The sequence below is a fragment of the Ylistrum balloti genome, unplaced genomic scaffold (assembly GCF_031769215.1).
Source record: "Ylistrum balloti isolate Yb309-2 unplaced genomic scaffold, AGI_CSIRO_Ybal_v1 Utg370454, whole genome shotgun sequence".
Taxonomy (NCBI): domain Eukaryota; kingdom Metazoa; phylum Mollusca; class Bivalvia; order Pectinida; family Pectinidae; genus Ylistrum; species Ylistrum balloti.
This window is the reverse complement of record NW_026782301.1, coordinates 215720-238409: the sequence shown is the minus strand read 5'-3', so window position 1 is coordinate 238409 and position 22690 is coordinate 215720. Positions and strand designations below refer to the sequence as shown.

At 36.2% G+C, this 22690-nt stretch overlaps 2 protein-coding genes across 2 annotated transcripts; both read left to right on the top strand.

Annotated features, from left to right (window-relative positions):
• The first annotated feature begins 1310 nt into the window (after positions 1–1310).
• LOC132555139 (tetraspanin-1-like) lies at positions 1311–20942 on the top strand. The gene is made up of 7 exons (XM_060219488.1): positions 1311–1395; positions 3755–3997; positions 6108–6182; positions 6446–6550; positions 10903–11100; positions 14174–14257; positions 18914–20942. Exons 1-7 carry the CDS (start codon positions 1333–1335, stop codon positions 18980–18982), a joined length of 837 nt encoding a protein of 278 aa, XP_060075471.1. The 5' UTR covers positions 1311–1332; the 3' UTR covers positions 18983–20942.
• Positions 17596–17939, top strand: LOC132555132 (uncharacterized; the record flags this gene model as incomplete). The annotated part of the gene is made up of 2 exons (XM_060219481.1): positions 17596–17643; positions 17889–17939. Coding segments are annotated over 2 exons (99 nt in total), but the record flags the coding sequence as incomplete, so codon positions are not given.
• Positions 20943–22690: the final 1748 nt, after the last annotated feature.

The window sequence follows — 22690 nt, the reverse complement described above, 5'->3', positions numbered from 1 at the left end:
ACGTCATGAGTGAACTTTATGGGTTAAAATATCCTTATCTTAGGAATCCCTTAACAGACATATACATTATAATACCGAAACACGTGCCATTTTCTAATAGAGTATGTACCTACACGTATATATATTTTATCTTATGTTACAATTATAATGAGATTATTGTGACCGGTTACTGAGAATATATCACTATTTACTTTATTGCTGTATTATTTACACAATGTGTGCCAACATTACACTAACTGTAAACATTGGTAAAACCATCTATACAAACTGACATTCGCATCAAGCAATTCAATAGCAACAAAAGACAATTTAAGTACACAAGAAACAAAACATCGTCAAAAAACAGTGGAATTCAGAAGAAAGTGAAATTCTATCAGGAAAGTGATTAACAGGTACATTAATACGGCATCCGCTTTTTCACTTTGACACGTTTTCAGTGCCGATATATTTTCATGTTATGGAGTAGTTATGCTTGATTTTATGAAAGATAAATTATCTAGAATTTTTGATAACTCGTTATAATGCAGATACACGTTTGTTTTTCGCTCCGACGTCTGTTAGTCCAAAATCTGAGCTACTTGTTTGTAAACAAATATAAAATGTCCAACTTCCAACAGGACATTTATCATTTATTAGATTAAAGCGTGTTGTTGTGTTGTTGGTTTCGACGTGAATTGTTTATAAGGGGTAACTGTCTTTTCTAATTATGCAGACGACAAATGCAGTGATTTAAATCAACCCTTCAAATCCGGAAATTTGATGGAATGTAATGGTATCTCGGGGCAGATATGTACTCCGAAACTCTGGTAGGCTGGGTGTAAATTCGCTGGAAGTTCTCAAATGTTGTTTTTAAAGGCTTACATCATTAGCTTATGCAATGTATTGGATTTCTACACCACGTAATCGTGACGTAGATAGGTATCCCAGCACTTGTTGATATATAAGTAGATGATGATATCAAACAGAAACGTGCAAGAAATGAATTACATAAAATCACGTAGTTCCGGACGATACACACATCTAAAATCTTATGAAAGGCGTTGTCCATACCGTCACTCGCCATTAATAGATAGTACAGGATCTGGGTCACGGAAGCAATTCTATAAATAGCACCTGTCGATATTCCGGTTTAACCAGCGGTAACATTTTAGATGTTTTATTCTAAGTGGTAATTTTCTGAAGTTAGATCTTCATTATATACCTAGATTGTTGTAAGCTGACAGTATAAGGTTACCATACGCCAGAGAACTCCGGTCTCTCTTAATGGATCAGTGAATTAGTGTATCGTGGTGGATATTTTTACAACGAAGAACATTACTTATTGAACGGAAAATGGCGAATTGTTGTTCAAGTTGTTCGAAGGTGTTGTTGGTGTCAGTCAACGTTTTAGTTGGTGTAAGTAGACACATGTACAACTGAATACAGGGTTTTGTTTATGTACCAGCACAACCGCCATTACTTACCTGATTGTGAAAGGTGTTCTCACCTGCAATGTAAACACTGGTACGTAGCAATGTAGTGGTGACGTAGCCATGTATTTTTGTCGCTAATTGTCATAATCAACAAAGGAATGCTACCTGACGTTAGATTATCTATGTGAAACAAGCACTGATGTGGTTTTGTTTGGTATATTTTATATACTGTAAGGGAGATAACCCTCATGTTTTCTTTATTTATACCCCACTCGTACAGAGCCTGTGACATATAGGATCAGAATCATGGGATAAGTATATCATGATCATATTGGGCTTTTTCATCGGTTGAAAAAAAGAAAGTTCTATTATGGTTATGTTTGAGAATATCCATCTCTATCATGTGTCATGGTATCTCATCGATCGTCGATATCACACCTAGTGGATACACGACGTTAAAAGATTGACAACCGGGAATGATTTTTGGTTCATTTAAAGTAGGACGAAAAAGGAGAAATGAAATGACAAAATATATACCAATCGGATGTCCGATAATAGGTAGGTATGCAGCAGAATATTTCTTATAAAAAAAGAACGACTTATTCTCAAGCTGGCTTTTCAGGATGTCATTTTACAAGTAGTTTGTCTAAAACACCATTCCCGGATCTGGGACATGGCTTTGTAAAATGATATGGTTTCTGAGCCCGTTGATCACAAATATACATTTACCAGTTGGGCACAAACAATCATCATACTTAAGGTAAATCGTTACCTATGGATAGCAACGCCCTACTGGTAGTGGAGGTGTCGTCGTTCTACTTCGTGACTACCCGAGCTGGAGTGAATGTGGGAACTCTTCACATCATTATTGTTCGTCACGGGTGGGCGTCTTCGGTCGTGATGAGGCAGAATTCGCGTATTGAAGCGACACGTTCTTTTTATATAATGATAAAATAGCTCGGCACACTTGTATACTGGTAAATCGGGTGTGTTCGGCGAGGTTTCTGCTCGATCTAATTGGACCTTCATGTACATGTGTTACTTACTAAAACTTGATTATGATCATTAGATCTTGTGGTAGCTGTGTTTATATAAGGGCGTAGTTATGTCTTTCAGATATTTTCTTACACAATGACACAAACAACCTCTCTCAAAGATATCATTATAAAATCAGAAAGTTATTTATAATTACGTGTTGTTATGTGATTGCTATATTGTTGGTCTAAACATTTTAAAATTATAAATGAGGCCGAGTTTCTTTAGTTGGGATTTTGTTGCCTCGCCGGAAATCCCTACATTGTAACAAATCAGCGCCTTCTTTTATGTATTCTACAGCTTTTCTGTATGGTTAACGAATTGATACCACTTGGTATGTTTTTGTTTTTGTTTACTTCCCTAACTTGTATAATGACTCATTGACGCATGGTATTTGTGTCACGGTGACTCTTAAATGATGTAACATGTATGTGCAACGTGGTATGTGTAACAAAGTGACTTCCCAAAATTCAAATGTTGCAACGAATCAGTGTCACGTGTACCCCTGTGACACACCTAAATCAAAATGGTGTAGCGAATCAGTGTCACGTGGAATGCATTCCCCTGTGACACACCTAAATAAAAATGGTGTAGCGAATCAGTGTCTCGTGGAATGCGTTCCCCTGTGACACACCTAAATCAAAATGGTGTAGCGAATCAGTGTCACGTGGAATGCGTTCCCCTGTGACACACCTAAATCAAAATGGTGTAGCGAACCAGTGTCACGTGGAATGCGTTCCCCTGTGACACACCTAAATCAAAATGGTGCAGCGAATCAGTGTCACGTGTTCCCCTGTGACACACCTAAATCAAAATGGTGTAGCGAATCAGTGTCACGTGTTCCCCTGTGACACACCTAAATAAAAATTGTGTAACGAATCAGTGTCACGTGATATGTGTTCTTTGGTGACTCTCTTGAGTGAAAATGGTGTGATTCTCCTACATGGTAAAATGTAGTTACTTCATACAATCTATTTACAAATAATCGGACTATCTATCCAAAGTGATCGAGGTCGATAAGACCAAAATTTAGACTGATTTTTACTACTCTCAATAGCCAATTGAATGAGTTTCATTTGACCCCTTTTCCTGCACTACCTTCATCAGTAGTGTTATGTGTATCAGTGTCACGTGATCTGTTGCTTCTACTTCCAATGGTGTTACGTATCAACGTTACGACATCTGTTGCTTTCCTCAAGGTTGTTAAGGTGTCAATATCAATCTAGACTCTCCTCTGATGGTGTAACGCTTCAGTTTTACTGCCTCTTTTATACTGTTGCAAGCGTCGTGTGTTTCTCCTGTTTCAGCTCCTCGGCCTGGCACTTCTGGTGGGAGGATGTCTCCTCAAATTTGGGAGCGGTCTGATAGATGTGAACAGTTACATCGATAATACGCTGACTGAAATTGTCCTCGATGGTATTGAACAATCTATTTCCGGTATCCTAGACAACATCGTCATCATCTGCATCGTGGCTGGAGCGGTCATCCTCATCGTTTCGCTTCTAGGTTGCCTGGGCGCATGTTGTGAATGGCGAATTGCTCTGATTATTGTAAGTATGCGTGTACATGCTATGAATTGATAGTGAAGAAGTAATCCCAAATCTCTGATGTAGGCGGTATATAAGTAACTGTGATGTTTCTGGTCCCAGTATTCTGATGTAGGCTGTATATAAGTAACTGTGATGTTTCTGGTCCCAATATTCTGATGTAGGCGGTATATAAGTAACTGTGATGTTTCTGGTCCCAGTATTCTGATGTAGGCTGTATATAAGTAACTGTGATGTTTCTGGTCCCAGTATTCTGATGTAGGCGGTATATAAGTAACTGTGATGTTTCTGGTCCCAGTATTCTGATGTAGGCTGTATATAAGTAACTGTGATGTTTCTGGTCCCAGTATTCTGATGTAGGCGGTATATAAGTAACTGTGATGTTTCTGGTCCCAGTATTCTGATGTAGGCGGTATATAAGTATTCTGATGTAGGCGGTATATAAGTAACTGTGATGTTTCTGGTCCCAGTATTCTGATGTAGGCGGTATATAAGTAACTGTGATGTTTCTGGTCCCAGTATTCTGATGTAGGCGGTATATAAGTAACTGTGATGTTTCTGGTCCCAGTATTCTGATGTAGGCGGTATATAAGTAACTGGGATGTTTCTGGTACCAGTATTCTGATGTAGGCGGTATATAAGTAACTGTGATGTTTCTGGTCCCAGTATTCTGATGTAGGCTGTATATAAGTATTCTGATGTAGGCGGTATATAAGTAACTGTGATGTTTCTGGTTCCAGTATTCTGATGTAGGCGGTATATAAGTAACTGTGATGTTTCTGGTCCCAGTATTCTGATGTAGGCGGTATATAAGTAACTGTGATGTTTCTGGTTCCAGTATTCTGATGTAGGCTGTATATAAGTAACTGTGATGTTTCCGGTCCCAGTATTCTGATGTAGGCTGTATATAAGTAACTGTGATGTTTCTGGTCCCAGTATTCTGATGTAGGCGGTATATAAGTAACTGTGATGTTTCTGGTCCCAGTATTCTGATGTAGGCGGTATATAAGTAACTGTGATGTTTCTGGTCCCAGTATTCTGATGTAGGCTGTATATAAGTAACTGTGATGTTTCTGGTCCCAGTATTCTGATGTAGGCGGTATATAAGTAACTGTGATGTTTCTGGTCCCAGTATTCTGATGTAGGCGGTATATAAGTATTCTGATGTAGGCGGTATATAAGTAACTGTGATGTTTCTGGTCCCAGTATTCTGATGTAGGCGGTATATAAGTAACTGTGATGTTTCTGGTCCCAGTATTCTGATGTAGGCGGTATATAAGTAACTGTGATGTTTCTGGTCCCAGTATTCTGATGTAGGCGGTATATAAGTAACTGGGATGTTTCTGGTACCAGTATTCTGATGTAGGCGGTATATAAGTAACTGTGATGTTTCTGGTCCCAGTATTCTGATGTAGGCTGTATATAAGTATTCTGATGTAGGCGGTATATAAGTAACTGTGATGTTTCTGGTTCCAGTATTCTGATGTAGGCGGTATATAAGTAACTGTGATGTTTCTGGTCCCAGTATTCTGATGTAGGCGGTATATAAGTAACTGTGATGTTTCCGCTCCCAGTATTCTGATGTAGGCGGTATATAAGTAACTGTGATGTTTCCGCTCCCAGTATTCTGATGTAGGCGGTATATAAGTAACTGTGATGTTTCTGGTTCCAGTATTCTGATGTAGGCGGTATATAAGTAACTGTGATGTTTCCGGTCCCAGTATTCTGATGTAGGCGGTATATAAGTAACTGTGATGTTTCTGGTTCCAGTATTCTGATGTAGGCGGTATATAAGTATTCTGATGTAGGCGGTATATAAGTAACTGTGATGTTTCTGGTCCCAGTATTCTGATGTAGGCTGTATATAAGTAACTGTGATGTTTCCGGTCCCAGTATTCTGATGTAGGCTGTATGTAAGTATTCTGATGTAGGCGGTATATAAGTAACTGTGATGTTTCTGGTCCCAGTATTCTGATGTAGGCTGTATATAAGTAACCGTGATGTTTCTGGTCCCAATATTCTGATGTAGGCTGTATATAAGTAACTGTGATGTTTCTGGTCCCAGTATTCTGACGAGGCGGTATATAAGTAAGTGTGATGTTTGTTATTGCAGTATTCTATCATCATATTCCTTGTGTTGTGTGCTGAAATAGCTCTTGTCGTCCTGGTGGTACTTTTCAGAACAGAGGTAAGTGTTGACCTTGCTGACGTAATACTTAGTTTAGAAGAAGTTGTGTGATACAGTTTAATTGCTTCATACTCTAACTGAAAAGTGAAAATTTTCTCCTCCTACATTGTTCACATTTAACATTAAATACGAATTGTATTGAACTAGTCTATAGTTTTTCTGGTGTTAACTGATAAATAGTCGTCTCAAAGATCAAATCAACTCCACAAAATTTCACATGATGACGTGATTAACGATGTGTGACGTCAATACGTATCCTTCAGATTAGGACTAACCTGAAGACAGCCATGAACCAGACCATGTACGAAACGTATGATAACAGGGCCGATAACCCTGTCGTGATTGGATGGAATACACTGTTCTATAAGGTAACGTACCAACGATAGCACGTTTTTAACATTATTGTGTACCTGTTATACATCCCCGTCTGTCAGTGACTGACGAAAGTCAACAACCTGCACTGACTTTCATGCTTCGGATAGAAATATTGAAAGTAAACCCAGTACCGTGTAACATGTAACAATCTCATAAGAGGTGTAACGCACGCATTGCATGTTCTACACACCCATTACACGTTCTACACACCCAATACACGTTCTACACACCCAATACACGTTCTACACACCCAATACACGTTTTACACACCCAATACACGTTCTACACACCCATTACACGTTCTACACACCTAATACACGTTTTACACACCCAATACACGTTTTACACATCCAATACACGTTTTACACACCCAATACACGTTCTACACACCCATTACACGTTCTACACACCCAATACACGTTCTACACACCCAATACACGTTTTACACATCCAATACACGTTTTACACAATCATTACACGTTTTACACACCCATTACAGGTTTTACACAATCATTACACGTTTTACACTCTCATCACACGTTTTAAACACCCAATACACGTTTTACACACCCAATACACGTTTTACACACCCAATACACGTTCTACACACCCATTACACGTTTTCCACACCCAATACACGTTCTACACACCCAATACGCGTTCTACACACCCAATACACGTTTTACACACCCAATACGCGTTCTACACACCCAATACACGTTTTACACACCCATTACACGTTTTACACACCCAATACACGTTCTACACACCCATTACACGTTTTCCACACCCATTACACGTTTTCCACACCCAATACACGTTCTACACACCCAATACGCGTTCTACACACCCAATACACGTTTTACACACCCAATACGCGTTCTACACACCCAATACACGTTCTACACACCCATTACACGTTTTCCACACCCATTACACGTTTTCCACACCCAATACACGTTCTACACACCCAATACGCGTTCTACACACCCAATACACGTTTTACACACCCAATACGCGTTCTACACACCCAATACACGTTTTACACACCCATTACACGTTTTACACACCCAATACACGTTCTACACACCCATTACACGTTTTACACACCCATTACACGTTTTCCACACCCAATACACGTTCTACACACCCAATACGCGTTCTACACACCCAATACACGTTCTACACACCCAATACACGTTCTACACACCCAATACGCGTTCTACACACCCAATACACGTTCTACACACCCAATACACGTTTTACACACCCAATACACGTTCTACACACCCAATACACGTTTTACACATCTAATACACGTTTTACACAATCATTACACGTTTCGTTTTACACACCCATTACACGTTTTACACAATCATTACACGTTTTACACAATCATTACACGTTTTACACTCTCATCACACGTTTTAAACACCCAATACACGTTTTACACACCCATTACACGTTTTACACATCCAATACACGTTCTACACACCCAATACACGTTTTCAACACCAAATATACGTTCTATACACCCAATACACGTTCTACACACCCAATACACGTTTTACACATCCAATACACGTTTTACACAATCATTACACGTTTTACACACCCATTACAGGTTTTACACAATCATTACACGTTTTACACTCTCATCACACGTTTTAAACACCCAATACACGTTTTACACACCCAATACACGTTTTACACACCCAATACACGTTCTACACACCCATTACACGTTTTCCACACCCATTACACGTTTTCCACACCCAATACACGTTCTACACACCCAATACGCGTTCTACACACCCAATACACGTTTTACACACCCAATACGCGTTCTACACACCCAATACACGTTTTACACACCCATTACACGTTTTACACACCCAATACACGTTCTACACACCCATTACACGTTTTCCACACCCATTACACGTTTTCCACACCCAATACACGTTCTACACACCCAATACGCGTTCTACACACCCAATACACGTTTTACACACCCAATACGCGTTCTACACACCCAATACACGTTCTACACACCCATTACACGTTTTCCACACCCATTACACGTTTTCCACACCAAATACACGTTCTACACACCCAATACGCGTTCTACACACCCAATACACGTTTTACACACCCAATACGCGTTCTACACACCCAATACACGTTTTACACACCCATTACACGTTTTACACACCCAATACACGTTCTACACACCCATTACACGTTTTCCACACCCATTACACGTTTTCCACACCCAATACACGTTCTACACACCCAATACGCGTTCTACACACCCAATACACGTTCTACACACCCAATACGCGTTCTACACACCCAATACACGTTCTACACACCCAATACACGTTTTACACACCCAATACACGTTCTACACACCCAATACACGTTTTACACATCTAATACACGTTTTACACAATCATTACACGTTTCGTTTTACACACCCATTACACGTTTTACACAATCATTACACGTTTTACACAATCATTACACGTTTTACACTCTCATCACACGTTTTAAACACCCAATACACGTTTTACACACCCATTACACGTTTTACACATCCAATACACGTTCTACACACCCAATACACGTTTTCAACACCAAATATACGTTCTATACACCCAATACACGTTCTACACACCCAATACACGTTTTACACATCTTATACACGTTTTACACAATCATTACACGTTTTACACACCCAATACACGTTTTACACAAACAATACACGTTTTAAACAAACAATACACGTTCAACACATCCAATACCAATTAAACTTGAAATTCTTTTTAATACCCTATTAGAAATAACGAAAATTCAGTTTTTTGGTTTGTGCACCTATACGTTTATAACACTCAGTACATGTATGTAACACTCAATACACATATATATAACACTCAATACACGCATGTAACACTCAATACACGTATATAACACTCAATACACGTATATAACACTCAATTCACGTATATAACACTCAATACACATATATAACACTCAATACACGTATATAACACTCAATACACGTATGTAACACTCAATACATATATATAACACTCAATACACGTATGTAACACTCAATACATATATATAACACTCAATACACGTATATAACACTCAATACATATATATAACACTCAATACATGTATGTAACACTCAATACATATATATAACACTTAATACACGTATGTAACACTCAATACATATATATAACACTCAATACACGTATATAACACTCAATACATATATATAACACTCAATACACGTATGTAACACCCAATACATATATATAACACTCAATACACGTATATAACACTCAATACACGTATATAACACTCAGTACGTGTATATAACACTCAATACACGTATGTAACACTCATTACACGTATGTAACACTCAATACATATATATATAAAACACTCAATACATATATATAACACTCAATACACGTATGTAACACTCAATACATATATATAACACTCAATACACGTATATAACACTCATTACATATATATAACACTAAATACACGTATGTAACACTCAATACATATATATAACACTCAATACACGTATGTAACACTCAATACATATATATAACACTCAATACATATATATAACACTCAATACATATATATAACACTCAGTACGTGTATATAATACTCAATACATATATATAACACTCAATACACGTATGTAACACTCAATACATATAGATAACACTCAATACACGTATATAACACTCAATACAAGTATATAACACTCAATACATATATATAACACTAAATACATATATGTAACACTCAATACATATATATAACACTCAATACACGTATGTAACACTCAATACATATATATAACACTCAATACATATATATAACACTCAATACACGTATATAACACTCAATACATATATATAACACTCAATACATATATGTAACACTCAATACATATATATAACACTCAATACACGTATGTAACACTCATTACATATATATAACACTCACTACACGTATGTAACACTCAATACATATATATATAACACTCAATACATATATGTAACACTCAATACATATATATAACACTCAATACATATATGTAACACTCAATACATATATATAACACTCAATACACGTATTATAACACTCAATACATATATATAACACTCAATACACGTATGTAACAATCAATACACGTATATAACACTCAATACACGTATGTAACACTCAATTCACTATATAACACTCAATACTCGTATATAACACTGTGATCCACCTATTGCCTATTGTTTGTTTTTTCCTATTTCAGTTTGAATGTTGTGGTGTAGATAACTATATGGATCTGGTAAATGCTAAGAACTACACGCCGTCCAATCCTGACTTTAAGGTCCCCCCATTCTGTTGTAAAGATATCGACTTCGACTACCCGAGGTTGGTTCCACCCTCCGGCGACCCGACATATAACTGTTCCATTTACCCGTCTCCAGACACCTCCAACTATATGAAAGTAAGTATGGGCCAGATTAAGATGTATATTACAGGCGAACGCGGGGCGCTTTAAGATACCGTATGCAGAAATTCAAAGTGACGAAAATGGAATCCAATGAATGAAGTCAGTTTTGATTAATTGGTTCGTTTAACTTTATCGCAGAACAGACTTTGAACGTCTACTTAGATAAATAAATCCCCTGGCCTGCAAGATAAATCGTAGATGACTTATAAGGAAGAATTACTTACATGTAATATTGAAACCATGGGATATTGAGATGCTTTAACTTATGTTTTAATATAATGGAGCGTAAGTTTGTAAAATTGTTTAATAACAGGATTTGAAATCCAATAAATCAGTTGGCAATATTCATAGCTTATATATGAGTGAAGGCTTCAGTAAAAATGTCACAGGAAACGTGTGACAAGCTATGATTTGTGTTTGTTAACAATAGAGGAGAAGGTGTGACAAGCTATAATTTTTGTGTATTAACAATAGAGGAGAAAAGTGTGACAAGCTATGTTTTGTGTGTGTTAACAATAGAGGAGAAAAGTGTGACAAGCTATGATTTGTGTGTGTTAACAATACATGAGAAGGTGTGACAAGCTATGATTTGTGTGTGTTAACAATAGAAGAGAAAGTGTGACAAGCTATGATTTGTGTGTGTTAACAATACAGGAGAAAAGTGTGACTAGCTATGGTTTGTGTGTGTTAACAATACAGGAGAAGGTGTGACAAGCTATGATTTGTGTGTATTAACAATAGAGTAGAAAAGTGTGACAAGCTATGATTTGTGTGTGTTAACAATAGAGAAGAAAAGTGTGACAAGCTATGATTTGTGTGTGTTAACAATAGAGGAGAAAAGTGTGACAAGCTATGATTTGTGTGTGTTAACAATACAGGAGAATGTGTGACAAGCTATGATTTGTGTGTGTTAACAATACAGGAGAAGGTGTGACAAGCTATGATTTGTGTGTGTTAACAATAGAGGAGAAGGTGTGACAAGCTATGATTTGTGTGTGTTAACAATAGAGGAGAAGGTGTGACAAGCTATGATTTGTGTGTATTAACAATAGAGTAGAAAAGTGTGACAAGCTATGTTTTGTGTGTGTTAACAATAGAGAAGAAAAGTGTGACAAGCTATGATTTTTGTGTGTTAACAATAGAGGAGAGAAGTGTAACAAGCTATGATTTGTGTGTGTTAACAATACAGGAGAAGGTGTGACAAGCTATGAATTGTGTGTGTTAACAATACAGGAGAAGGTGTGACAAGCTATGATTTGTGTGTGTTAACAATACAGGAGAAGGTGTGACAAGCTATGATTTGTGTGTGTTAACAATAAAGGAGAAGGTGTGACAAGCTATGATTTGTGTGTATTAACAATAGAGTAGAAAAGTGTGACAAGCTATGTTTTGTGTGTGTTAACAATAGAGAAGAAAAGTGTGACAAGCTATGATTTGTGTGTGTTAACAATAGAGGAGAGAAATGTGACAAGCTATGATTTGTTTGTGTTAACAATACAGGAGAAGGTGTGACAAGCTATGATTTGTGTGTGTTAACAATAGAGGAGAAAGTGTGACAAGCTATGATTTGTGTGTGTTAACAATACAGGAGAAGGTGTGACAAGCTATGATTTGTGTGTGTTAACAATAGAGGAAAAAGTGTGACAGCTATGATTTGTGTGTGTTAACAATAGAGTAGAAAAGTGTGAAAAGCTATGATTTGTGTGTGTTAACAATAGAGGAGAAAATGTGACAAGCTGTGATTTGTGTGTGTTAACAATAGAGGAGAAGGTGTGACAAGCTCTGATTTGTGTGTGTTAACAATACAGGAGAAGGTGTGACAAGCTATGATTTGTGTGTGTTAACAATACAGGAGAAAGTGTGACAAGCTTTGATTTGTGTGTGTTAACAATAGAGTAGAAAAGTGTGACAAGCTATGATTTGTGTGTGTTACCAATAGAGAAGAAAAGTGTGACAAGCTATGATTTGTGTGTGTTACCAATAGAGAAGAAAAGTGTGACAAGCTATGATTTGTGTGTGTTAACCAAGGAGAAGAAAAGTGTGACAAGCTATGATTTATGTGTGTTAACAATAGAGGAGAAAATGTGACAAGCTATGATTTGTGTGTGTTAACAATAGAGTAGAAAAGTGTGACAAGGTATGATTTGTGTGTGTTAACAATAGAGGAGAAAAGGGTGACAAGCTATGATTTGTGTGTGTTAACAATAGAGGAGAAGTTGTGACAAGCTATGATTTGTGTGTGTTAACAGTAGAGTAGAAAAGTGTGACAAGCTATGATTTGTGTGTGTTAACAATACAGGATAAGGTGTGACAAGCTATGATTTGTGTGTGTTAACAATAGAGGAGAAAAGTGACAAGCTATGATTTGTGTGTGTTAACAATAGAGGAGAAGAGTGTGACAAGCTATGATTTGTGTGTGTTAACAATAGAGTAGAAAAGTGTGACAAGCTATGATTTGTGTTAACACATTGATGAACACCTTACATCGTTTCTGGCTGATGTTATCGCAACTTTTATGAAAAGTAAGACACAGAGGAGTTCCGAAATATGGATAGCAAATCGAGTTTGCAGAGAATTGTGTGACTCCGAGACATAATCTATTGATCTAATACACAGAGACCTAAAATTCAGCTTTCTGGTTATTTGGTTTTTTTTTTTTTTCTTTTTCACTTCTCGATGAAACCAAAAACAAATAAAAAAAAAACACATTCATTTAGCTCCGCTTATTCATTAAGCTTTCATAAAGGTTTTTCTTTCATACCAGCATGAAACTAAATAAAATCCTCTCGGAGTTTAATCAATGTAACTAATCGATTTTTTCCCATTTTACCGAGACTTTGGTTATATCAATTTATATCTTCACAAGAAATAATGATAACATTATTTCTTTTGACTTATATAAAATCTGAGTTGGCGATATTGCCGCTAATTATCACTTTTATGTAACGTCACAATTATAACCATTATGATCCTTCAGCCAATCCCAAATACTCTACATTAAAACTTAATATGTATCGACGGCATACATCTCTAATTGACTACCTTCTGTGACTTACCATTGTTACAGGGCTGTTTCCAGTCACTACAGGACTTCCTCAGCCTTTACCAGAATCTGTTCCTCGGTGTGGGTATCTCTTTAGTAGTTATAGAGGTAAGTTTTCTGTGTGCACCTTGTTTAACAGTTCAGAAACTTGTTGGACGTATTGATTGATTTGACTTGTAAGCTGGAGATTTATTAAACTGAATTTGACTTGTAAGCTGGAGATTTATTAAAGGGAATTTGACTTGTAAGCTAGAGATTTAATAAACTGAATTTGACTTGTAAGCTGGAGATTTATTAAAGGGAATTTGACTTGTAAGTTGGAGATTTATTAAAGGGAATTTGACTTGTAAGCTGGAGATTTATTAAAGGGAATTTGACTTGTAAGCTGGAGATTTATTAAAGGGAATTTGACTTGTAAGCTGAAGATTTATTAAACTGAATTTGACTTGTAAGCTGGAGATTTATTAAAGGGAATTTGACTTGTAAGCTGGAGATTTATTAAAGGGAATTTGACTTGTAAGCTGGGGATTTATTAAAGGGAATTTGACTTGTAAGCTAGAGATTTAATAAACTGAATTTGACTTGTAAGCTGGAGATTTATTAAACTGAATTTGACTTGTAAGCTGAAGATTTATTAAACTGAATTTGACTTGTAAGCTGGAGATTTATTAAACTGAATTTGACTTGTAAGCTGGAGATTTATTAAACTGAATTTGACTTGTAAGCTGGAGATTTATTAAACTGAATTTGACTTGTAAGCTGGAGATTTATTAAAGGGAATTTGACTTGTAAGCTGGAGATTTATTAAAGGGAATTTGACTTGTAAGCTGGAGATTTATTAAAGGGAATTTGACTTGTAAGCTGGGGATTTATTAAAGGGAATTTGACTTGTAAGCTAGAGATTTAATAAACTGAATTTGACTTGTAAGCTGGAGATTTATTAAACTGAATTTGACTTGTAAGTTGGAGATTTATTAAAGGGAATTTGACTTGTAAGCTGGAGATTTATTAAAGGGAATTTGACTTGTAAGCTGGAGATTTATTAAAGGGAATTTGACTTGTAAGCTGGAGATTTATTAAACTGAATTTGACTTGTAAGTTGGAGATTTATTAAAGGGAATTTGACTTGTAAGCTGGAGATTTATTAAAGGGAATTTGACTTGTAAGCTGGAGATTTATTAAACTGAATTTGACTTGTAAGCTGGAGATTTATTAAAGGGAATTTGACTTGTAAGCTGAAGATTTATTAAAGGGAATTTGACTTGTAAGCTGGAGATTTATTAAACTGAATTTGACTTGTAAGCTAGAGATTTAATAAACTGAATTTGACTTGTAAGCTGAAGATTTATTAAAGGGAATTTGACTTGTAAGCTGGAGATTTATTAAACTGAATTTGACTTGTAAGCTGGGGATTTATTAAACTGAATTTGACTTGTAAGCTGGAGATTTATTAAACTGAATTTGACTTGTAAGCTGGAGATTTATTAAACTGAATTTGACTTGTAAGCTGGAGATTTATTAAAGGGAATTTGACTGGTAAGCTGAAGATTTATTAAAGGGAATTTGACTTGTAAGCTGAAGATTTATTAAAGGGAATTTGACTTGTAAGCTGGAGATTTATTAAAGGGAATTTGACTTGTAAGCTGGAGATTTATTAAAGGGAATTTGACTTGTAAGCTGGAGATTTATTAAAGGGAATTTGACTTGTAAGCTGGAGATTTATTAAAGGGAATTTGACTTGTAAGCTGGGGATTTATTAAAGGGAATTTGACTTGTAAGCTGGGGATTTATTAAAGGGAATTTGACTTGTAAGCTGGGGATTTATTAAAGGGAATTTGACTTGTAGCTTGGAGATTTATTAAACTGAATTTGACTTGTAAGCTGGAGATTTATTAAACTGAATTTGACTTGTAAGCTGGGGATTTATTAAAGGGAATTTGACTTGTAAGCTGGGGATTTATTAAAGGGAATTTGACTTGTAAGCTGGGGATTTATTAAAGGGAATTTGACTTGTAAGCTGGGGATTTATTAAAGGGAATTTGACTTGTAAGCTGGAGATTTATTAAAGGGAATTTGACTTGTAAGCTAGAGATTTAATAAACTGAATTTGACTTGTAAGCTGGAGATTTATTAAAGGGAATTTGACTTGTAAGCTGGAGATTTATTAAAGGGAATTTGACTTGTAAGCTGGAGATTTATTAAAGGGAATTTGACTTGTAAGCTGGGGATTTATTAAAGGGAATTTGACTTGAAATATTTATTAAGTTTGAATATAGAAGACATACAAGATGAAATGTTCTTATATTTATTTACTTTAAGAATGAACATTTTCATTAAACAAAGCTTTTCACTAAAGAAAAGTGCAAACCCAAGCTAATACCTTTTCTTAGATATGACGGTGAAAGTTGTTTGTAACTGATACAGCAGTGTAGACGTTCCTACAGCATGTTAAACCATCCAGTGTGGAGATGTTCATATAGATTTTATTTCATTCATAATTACATTTCTTTACATGTAACATAGCATTCACATTTGAATCGGATTCAGAAACAAGTTTTATAACTTATATAAAATATGTCTCCGTCAGCAACACATTCATATATAGGACGGCATTAAATGGAAAGATGGTGTCAGTATATATATTGCTCTCTATATTTGTGAAAAATAGCAACAACAAAAATGAAACAGAAGGACATGACAGATACGAAGTTAAAAGAAGTGAAAAGAATAGGAGGGGAAAGTAGCTATGTCCTGGCGTAATCTGAACGGGAAAACACGTACTGAACCAGTTACACATCAGACGAAAACAATCATTCGAATATCTTAGAACAGATTATAAGGTTGTGAACGCATGTGTTTGTTGATCAGTGAACATCCGGAGGAATGCCGTTAATGATTACGGAAGCGTTGAATATCAGCACCTACCTGAATATGTAGACTATATAAACTGTAAACAAGTTGGAATCAGTATAACGACAACCATCGTAAACACGTATTTACATCTGATATATTGTCAAAGAACTTTATTTTTTAAAGTTCAGCTTATATAAATTGAGTCTTCAGAATAATCGTTCGTGTTACCTTGAAGCTAATCTATGGTTCACAATACGTAGATTGTTTTGTTCCTTATCGAATGAACATGTTATGTAATGTTGATCACGTAATGATAAACAAACAAAACCAACAACTGTCTCCCAATAGTGCTTTCACCTTTGCACAATCCGACAGGCGGCCATCTTGAAACAAAGAAGATAGATTTTTTATGATTATATCATCGTATCTGCTGAAAAGATCTTTCTCAAATTTAACACATATATATACACACAAATTTCACACACATTTATATACACACAAATTTCACACACACATATATATACACACAACTTCACACACACACATATATATATATATATATACACAAATTTCATACACACACACATTTACACACAAATTTCACACACATTTATATACACACAAATTTCCCACACATTTATATACACATAAATTCCACATACATATAAACACACAAATTTTACACACACATACATACAAATTAATTTCACACTCATATATATATACACACAATTTTCACACACATATATATACACACACAACTTCACATACATATATATATATATATATATATATACACACATTTCACACACACACATTTCACACAAATACATTTACACACAAATTTCACACACACATTTATATACACACAAATTTCACACACATATATATACACACAAACTTCACACACATTTATATACACACAAACTTCACACACATATATACACACAAATTGTACATATATATATGTATACAAACAAATTTTACACACACATATATATACACACACAATTTTCACACACATACATTTACACACAAAATTCACACACATATATATACACAAATTTCACACACATATGAATACAAACAAATTTCACACACACACACATATATATATACACACAAATTTCACAAACATATATACACACAAATTTCATACTCGTATATATATACACAAATTTCACACTAATATATATACACACAAATTTCACACATATATATACACACACACACCCACACAAATTTCATACACATATATACACACAAATTTAACACACACATATATACACACAAATTTAACACACACATATATATATATATACACACAAATATATACACACAAATTTCACACACATATATACACACAAATTTAACACACACACACATATATATACACACAAATTTCACACATATATATACACACACATATATACTCACAAATTTCACACATATATATACACACAAATTTAACACACATATATATACACACAAATTTCACACATATATATATACATAAATTTCACACAAATATATACACACAAATTTCACACATATATATACACACACAAATTTAACACACATATATATATACACACAAATATATACACACAAATATATACACACATATATATACACACAAATATATACACACAAATTTCACACATATATATACACACAAATTTAACACACACATATATACACACAAATATATACACACAAATTTCACACACATATATATATACACAAATTTCACACAAATATATACACACAAATTTCACACATATGTATACACACAAATTTCACACATATATATACACACAAATTTCATACAAATATATACACACAAATTTCACACATATATATACACAGTTTACAGTTATATACTTATATACTTTTATTTTCTTGTTTTAGATTCTTTGTCTGGTGGCAGCATGCTGTATCTGTCGTGAACTTCGTGACGGCGGAGGCAAGGCAGTGTGAAAATGGACATCGAGACGTCGGAAGTAGGATAATGTGAAAGTGGACATCGTGACGTCGGAAGTAGAACAGTGAGAAAGTGGACATCGTGACGTCGGAAGTAGGACAGTGTGAGAGTGGACATCGTGACGTCGGAGGCAGGACAGTGTGAAAGTGGACATCGTGACGTCGGAGGCAGGACAGTGTGAAAGTGGACATCGTGACGTCGGAGGCAGGACAGTGTGAAAATGGACATCGTGTCGTCGGAAGTAGGACAGGGTGAAAATGGACATCGTGACGTCGGAGGCAGGACAGTGTGAGAGTGGACATCGTGACGTCGGAGGCAGGACAGTGTGAGAGTGGACATCGTGACGTCGGAAGTAGGACAGGGTGAAAATGGACATCGTGACGTCGGAAGTAGGACAGGGTGAAAATGGACATCGTGACGTCAGAAGTAGAACGGTGTGAATGTGGACTTCGTGACGTCGGAAGTAGGATAGTGTGAAAATGGACATCGTGACGTCGGAAGTAGGATAGTGTGAAAATGGACATCGTGACGTCGGCGGCAGGACAGTGTGAGAGTGGACATCGTGACGTCGGAAATAGGATAGTGTGAAAATGGACATCGTGACGTCGGAAGTAGGATAGTGTGAAAATGGACATCGTGACGTCGGCGGCAGGACAGTGTGAGAGTGGACATCGTGACGTCGGAAGCAGGACAGTGTGAGACTGGACATCGTGACGTCGGAGGCAGGGCAGTGTGAGAGTGGACATCGTGACGTCGGAAGCAGGACAGTGTGAGAGTGGACATCGTGACGTCGGAAGCAGGACAGTGTGAGACTGGACATCGTGACGTCGGAAGCAGGACAGTGTGAGAGTGGACATCATGATGTTGGAGGCAGGATAGTGTGAACGTGGACATCGTGACGTCGGAAGTAGGACAGGGTGAACATGATTATCGTTACTCGAATAAATGAAGAAAAATCTTGCGCCATAATTCACCATTTTGGTATAAATGAATTTGCTGTAGCGTGTTAAAGCGTTTGTTTTTAAAGGCATACTGCTTGCAGCTTAGTCATTTCACCAGCCTGATATTAATGATTCTGTGTTGATACCTAATCCTTGTCTAAACGTTATGATTGCATTGTTATGTCAATTGTAAGGTTGTTTCATACATTCTACTGTCATAGAGGTTGTAAGCAAATACGTTGTATATCAAAACAATCGAATTTTGTGATAAATGAGGATAGGAATGATTTTATTGAACTTCTGATCTGTTGTTTCAGTAAATGACAATATATTCTATATTTACTTTACAATTGCTATATATTTACTATGCAGTGACCATGGAATGGTATGTGTTCCGTATATGTAGCACAACAGTCACGTCGGTTTCATAAGCTGAACAAAGTATCCCAAGAGGTCCATTATCATTTTTGTATTAATTTTGTTAATGTAAAACAAAATGACTGTGGTCTAATGTCAAGTTATCAAAGGTTACTGAGTACTCACTACTGAAGTACTGACAAATCACGTGATACAAGGTAAGATGCATTATAAATCGAAGCAAAGTTTTGCATTTAATGTATTTGAGCGTGTTGAATAGTTGACGAAATAATCACAACTTTGCCATTTGACAACATTGTATTTACATACTCCCTCATCTGCCATTGTTTGATTTTGTGTTACATTTCCTAAGATTTCCTAGTGGTCCATTCCTACACGAGTACAATATTTGGTTTGTATATACATTCTAGGACGTATAACGATCCATTATACGTCCCTGTTTATGTTCTATAAGAACATGATTTATATTAAGGTTCTAAGATTCAAATTATACTTTTATAAATGAAATCATTCACTCATGCATGCTTTGTCGTGTTTTTATTACTTAGCGAGTCTGTTAGCGTTGCCATGGCGAAACTTAAACATGACTATTGAACCAATGAATATCATAGCAATTAGAACTTTGTCATGAAACATTTTCATAAGAACATCTCTTCAACCAATTAAAATATGTTCAAGCATGACTGCTGGCTAATTATCTATAGATTTGGTGACAAAATACCAGAAACACAATTTTAACTCGGCAATGGACACCGTATGACATTTACAGCGAAATGTTCTGCGTGAGTTACCTCCCTTACGCGACTGCTGACATCAGGCCCCACTTGTATAAAACATCTCACCTTGAGATTTCCTCAAGTCGAGATTTTCCTCAGCTGATATCTCCTCAAAAACGGCTTGTATAAAATTTTCTCAAGGAACAGGAGGAAGTCCTCGGCTAGGATGTCCTGAAATTCCTTGAGGAATTTTCATACAGGGTATTTTCAAGGAGATATTAGCTGAGGAAAATCTGGGCTTGAGGAAATCTGAAATTGAGATATTTTAAACAAGTGGTGCCAGATCGTCAAGAACTTGACCAGCTTTAGAAAACCTGCTATATCTATACAGACAAATAGCGGCTCATATTTGCAAACTAGACATTTAACTAGTACTAGTAGACATTTTAGGACCCCTGATGTGAAATTCAGGGCTACAAAGACGTGGAAGATGCCTCAGTCCTGATTCCAAACAGTGAGGACTTCACTGTACACTATGTCTCTGTCAAACAACACTCTCTCTCACAAAGTATTTAATAGCATTTACAGCCGCCTATACTTTAATAGGTCAAGACGAATGTTCATGTCCAAGACATCATGGATTTACCGACTTTTGTGAACATGTAACCAAATATTTCACATTCCAAAATACCATCTATTAGCAACGCTTCGGCTCAGCTGTAGGCAGGTCAGAATCTCCAATTGTAGAAAAAAAAATATCAACGTATGAAGGAGAACCCAATGATACTATACCCTTCCTTAACATCTTTCAGAAAGATGACAATGCTGTCAAAGTATTGGTCTACAGTGTACAATCTCGCCGTCCCACACACCAACAGTTGGTCGTTGTACGAACTCAATAGGTATAACACTTTGTCGTTTAACAACAAGACAAAAATACAACAGCAGAATCACATGTGGAGCCGTGAAAACGTGGATATCTGTACATTACAAGTGAGAAAGTGAATACACAACATGAGCACGGATATTCTATTTGCCTCGGATGATAGTTTTATTACAGAATGTCATACCTCGACTAAGATTTAAGCGAACTTATACATACAAGTAACAAAGGACGTCGTGTAAATTGTGTATAAGTGTTCGCTTAAATTTCAGTCGAGGTCTGACATTCTGAAATTTAATGCATAAAATGCGAGACACCTTAAGTCGGAGAAACTACAAGGATATAAGAGGTCCGACTCGGTGAGCCCTTCAAATACATGAAAACCCCAGAGGTCACTAACAGTCAATATCACACAGCATGGTAATTTATCATTGTAACGAAGAAATGTTCAACTTACTGGTCTACGTCCCTGATAATCTATAGTAAAAAATCGTTTACTGGGAGCGAGAAATCCGCGCATGCGCCAGACGATATGTCCTCAAATGAGGGGAAATCCTCAGGAAGCAGATAGGGAAACCAACATTTTCAAGCGGCAGGTGAGGGAAGAATTTTGGATACACATCACTGGGTTTCCAATAAACAGTGACGAGGTGGGCTCGTACATCTATAATCAAATTTTAAACAAAGTGCTTCCGAATGGACTCTCATGGGTTGATGCTTTATATGCAGTCATATGTAATCATGTAGACGTCACAATAATTCTGATATATCAACTTCAATTTATCA